Source organism: Culex quinquefasciatus, chromosome 1 (genome assembly GCF_015732765.1).
Source record: "Culex quinquefasciatus strain JHB chromosome 1, VPISU_Cqui_1.0_pri_paternal, whole genome shotgun sequence".
Lineage (NCBI taxonomy): Eukaryota > Metazoa > Arthropoda > Insecta > Diptera > Culicidae > Culex > Culex quinquefasciatus.
Window position 1 is genome coordinate 52,649,976 of NC_051861.1, and position 4,236 is coordinate 52,654,211.

General features: G+C 35.3%; 1 protein-coding gene across 1 annotated transcript; it reads right to left on the reverse strand.

Annotated features, from left to right (window-relative positions):
* Nucleotides 1-2,344: 2,344 nt before the first annotated feature.
* LOC6046778 (odorant receptor 43a) lies at nt 2,345-3,839 on the reverse strand. The gene is made up of 3 exons (XM_001863880.2): nt 2,917-3,839; nt 2,760-2,849; nt 2,345-2,702 (listed from the first exon to the last, which is right to left on the reverse strand). Exons 1-3 carry the CDS (start codon nt 3,781-3,783, stop codon nt 2,487-2,489), a joined length of 1,173 nt encoding a protein of 390 aa, XP_001863915.2. The 5' UTR covers nt 3,784-3,839; the 3' UTR covers nt 2,345-2,486.
* Between the last annotated feature and the right edge of the window lie 397 nt (nt 3,840-4,236).

The following is a 4,236-nucleotide window of genomic DNA, read 5'->3' on the forward strand; positions in this document are numbered from 1 at the left end:
TCGCTGGAAATCGAAGTGTAAATGGAAAATATTTCGATGATGCGGTACCGTTCCGAGTAGGATTTTTTCTTCTTCCTCTTCTTCTATTGCTGAAAGCTCATCCTGCGCACTTTCACGCGACGGGGTGTGCAAATTTACATTCGATCGAAATTGCTAGTAAATATTTGACGAGTCCGCTCGATCATGGTTACAGGTAATGTAAATTCTCAAAAATCGCGTTCAAATCTGCTCATCTTCCGTGTTACCATGAAAGGTGAAGTAAGGGTAAAGTAAAGATGATTATTTGAATTTGTTCTTGGGATTGGCAATTACATTTTAGAATTGAACTTTAAATAATTACGACTGTCAAATTAACGATTCAACTTCGCAAGACGGAATTTTATCAACGGATCCACAGGCGTGTATCGTTCTTTTTGCGACAAGACTCCACTTCCCGAGTCTCCTATGTGTGAAGGTATGGCACGGGGAGAGGGCACCAAAAACCTATATTTACACTTAGAAATTTGTTGCGTTCGACTCGGGATTCAAACCGGCGACTCCTGGATTGTGAGTCCAGTGCACAGCTAAAAAAGTAGTAATCCAGCTGCGTGTAAAAGGCCTGGGTGTAAAATAAATATTGCATTATTTTATGCAATATTATGTAATTTTACACCCTGAAATATGTAGCCCGTCACTATGGAAAACCTACTTGACCGAAATGTCAAGCTCATATATGTGTTTATCCTAGCAGCTTTTCATCGGTCTGATGGCCGAGTGGGCTAAGGCGCCAGTCCTTACTGTTGGTGCTGGGTTTGAATCCCGTCGATTACAACTTTTTTTTGTGTTTACAAAAATTGTACATGCAGTGTGTAATATTAAGTGTTTATTTTGACGAAGGTGATGTGCATGCTTTTGCATGCGATTTTACCATCGGATTTTTTGCTGTGTGCGCGGTCCGATTGATCCACACAGGCAGATACGTTACGTTAAACATAGGGGAGAGTGGGGAGACTTGATCCCCGGGGACACTTGATCCCAAGCCTGTATCTCGTCAGCATGTGGGTAAAACAATTAGCTTTGTTCTAGAAAGTTGTGCGAAATTGACTAAAACTCATTGTAGAATACAAAGAAAAAAAAATAAAAAATGTTTAAATTGAGTTACACACATTTTTCGAAGAAGTGCTGCAAAAAACTTCCAAGAGATCTTTTTTCTTTGTTTTGATAAGTATAGAAAACACTCAAAAATTATTCAAAAAAATATTTTTTATACATGAATTGTTTGATAAACATATCAACTCCAAAACCCTTACGCATTTGACGTTAAATTTATCGTCATACTATTTTTACAATCAATTGTTTAAAAAAGTGCGTTTAGGGAGACTTGATCCCTGCATTTTTACAGTCACTGGAATCAGCCTCATGATTAAATAATTTGGCTGGGTTTTCGTACATAGTTTCCTTCAGTATAGTTGTACATAACTAACTGCAGTTTGAACCATTTTTCAAAAGTTTTGTAAACAAAATTTACCAGCTTTGTAAACATGCTCAATTTCGGTCTAAAAAAGAAAATTTTAAGTTTTTAAATATTTTACACGCTAAACTTGTTATATTTTGAACAAAAACGTACAGGTTTTATGTGAAATTGCTGTAACTAATAGAAAATTTAAAGTTTGCATGAATAAGAAACATTTTGCTTAAGATTTCTTCAAAATGTTGAAAGGGGGATCAAGTTACCCCTAACATTTTAAAAATGCCGGTTTAAAATATTTTTTTAAAACGCTTGGCTAGATTCGAAGAGTTTATCTGATGATATATCCTTACTAGGCAAACATACATGAATGTTTAAGCTTTCAATTCATGCAAAAAGATCATAGTTTTGTGAGTAATTGACAGAGTTATGTGCGATACAAAAAAAGGGGATCAAGTCTCCCCACTCTCCCCTACATACATTCTGCTCATACATTTTTTCACATGCTTTGTCAACTTTATCAAATTGACAGAGTTTTTATTTAATTATTACTACAACCATTCAACGCTCATTAATCCGAGAACAGCTGAACAAAAAGTCAAAGTAGATATGCTGTGGCATTACTGAAATGGTTTTGAATAACGTGTAGTTTTTGTCAGTTTAGTTCAACGGAAGGTATCAAAAAGATAAGTTTGATAAACGCAAAATTTCCTTGAAAATGGACGCATTCCAGGTACCTCCTTGAGATCAAATCTGTGATTTGAAGGCCAATTTTATGCATTATAGGTACTTAACCTTCCCATCGGTGTTAGTGAAGCGTTGATGCAGAATTTTGAAAACATTTTTTTATTGATTTGTATCGATTGTGAAAAATAATAATGTTTTAAAAATTTGGTATCGAATGTTGCCTTTATCGCACCGCGACTTGTTATTTTTTAAATTCAGAATGACCCTCCAATGTTTTACTTAAAATAAATTTGTATCAAATATATTCATGGGAACTAACAAAGTTTCACATATACATTACATAATTTTACAATTACTGATCTATGAGGAAACTGTACATCATAGTAAATGCTTGATAAATCACTTTCATAATCTCGGTAAATGTTTCGACGTTCATAGGACCTAGTCCTCGAATCAGAATCTCAATCGGGCGCTGGCTTTTAAAGAGCAGAAAGCAGAATGATTTCTTCTCATTGTTGGGTAGCAAATGCCATGGAAGATTGTAAATCAGCTTTATGATGCGATCGTTCTAAAAAATTTAATAAAATGTATTAATTGACGCTTCAAAATTAATGTGAGTACCAACCATCAGTTGAATGATAGTTCCGAGTACTGAAAACACGAGTAACTGAAACACTGAAGCGACTAGAAATCCATACGTTGCATACCAGTCTGTCTAGGAAAAAGAGCATTTCATTAATGACAATTTGATATTAAACAAAAAAAATATCAAGTATACCTACCACCAGCGCTAAAAACAAATTAAGGCAGATTGACACTGAACAGGTGGCAACTTGCACGCTGCTAATATTTTGGTAGCAATTGTTCAGTGAAACTAAATAAGCTATTATATCTTTATGATTCAATAGAATTTCTCTCATCTTAAAACGACAGTATGCCTCATACTGTTTAGTATCTTTTGATTCTTCAATTTGTCCCAGCTTATCAGCAAACTCATCAAATTCAATCATTAGCAGATCCGTGTATGAATAAATGTGAAACACAAACATAATGAATGCAGTGTCGGAAGCCAGAGCACCAAACAATCCATAGATCGATAAAAGCAGGTGAATAGAATTGGTGAAGCCATATCCATACGCCGAATAAATGTCAACTCCTGGCACATACAGTGGAAATATTGTCACTTTTACATCCACAATGAAGTACATGTATGCTGGATAAATCGAAAAAAGTATGACTGACGAAAAGTAGAGCAAGGTTGTACCCTTAACCACCACGTGCAACAAATCAACTGTTTTCAAAATTTCTCTCTTCTGTCTCTCGTTGCCATCCAGGTGATCAAGATATATTGCTTTTTTGATTGTCGTGAGATTTTCATGATATTGTTCACTTTTGGTGAGCGTGAAGTAAATTTTCAGCACGCATTGGCAGAAAAATCCCCCAAACGATATCGCCTTAAGCATTTCGATGGAACTATCAGCAAGCATGAATGAATTGATTGATAGAATTGCGTATATTGCAATCATCAGAAAACTAATGTTAGTGCGATAATTTCGTTTATAATTCGGTCCTAGAACGTCCATTCCCAGAACTTTGCAAAGGCCCCTCACGTAGTTTGTATACTGCATAAACTTATCCAACGCCTCCATCCTTGAAAGTTTGACTCCTCTCTGCTGTGAAACGAATGTAACTATTCCGCGTTGCACTCACGGGTGCTTTAAATGCTAATAAACGCTAATAAAGACAAGAGCTACAAATTGCTCTTGAAATATGCATCCTCAATTGTGATAATTAGCTTCATCGAGTTTAATATTAATTGTATTGCTTCTGGCAAGCAAAAAACTAAACGATTTTATTTATTTTGCTTGATAATGCTGCATCATTATTTTTTAGTTGATTTATCATAGTGAAGCAGAAGAATTAAAACAGTGTTCTAGTTTATTGGCTTATGGGAATATTGCTGATTTGACTTTTATAAGGCACCTTAAAATATATCACATAAAGCTTGGATTGAAGATTGTCCGATATTTTAAGTTGCAGATGTCTGACATTGAGTGCAATCGTTGAATAGCAATTCGACGTCGTCGTGCTATCTTGTCGCA

Bases quoted from the DNA above. Each gene is read 5' to 3' on its own strand.
- LOC6046778 (XM_001863880.2), bottom strand. From the start codon at position 3,783: ATGGAGGCGTTGGATAAGTTTATGCAGTATACAAACTACGTGAGGGGC. The intron at 2,850-2,916 runs GTAGGTATACTT...TCTTTTTCCTAG, and splicing joins ATTTGTTTTTAGCGCTGGTG to ACAGACTGGTATGCAACGTA. The intron at 2,703-2,759 runs GTTGGTACTCAC...TAAATTTTTTAG, and splicing joins GAACTATCATTCAACTGATG to AACGATCGCATCATAAAGCT.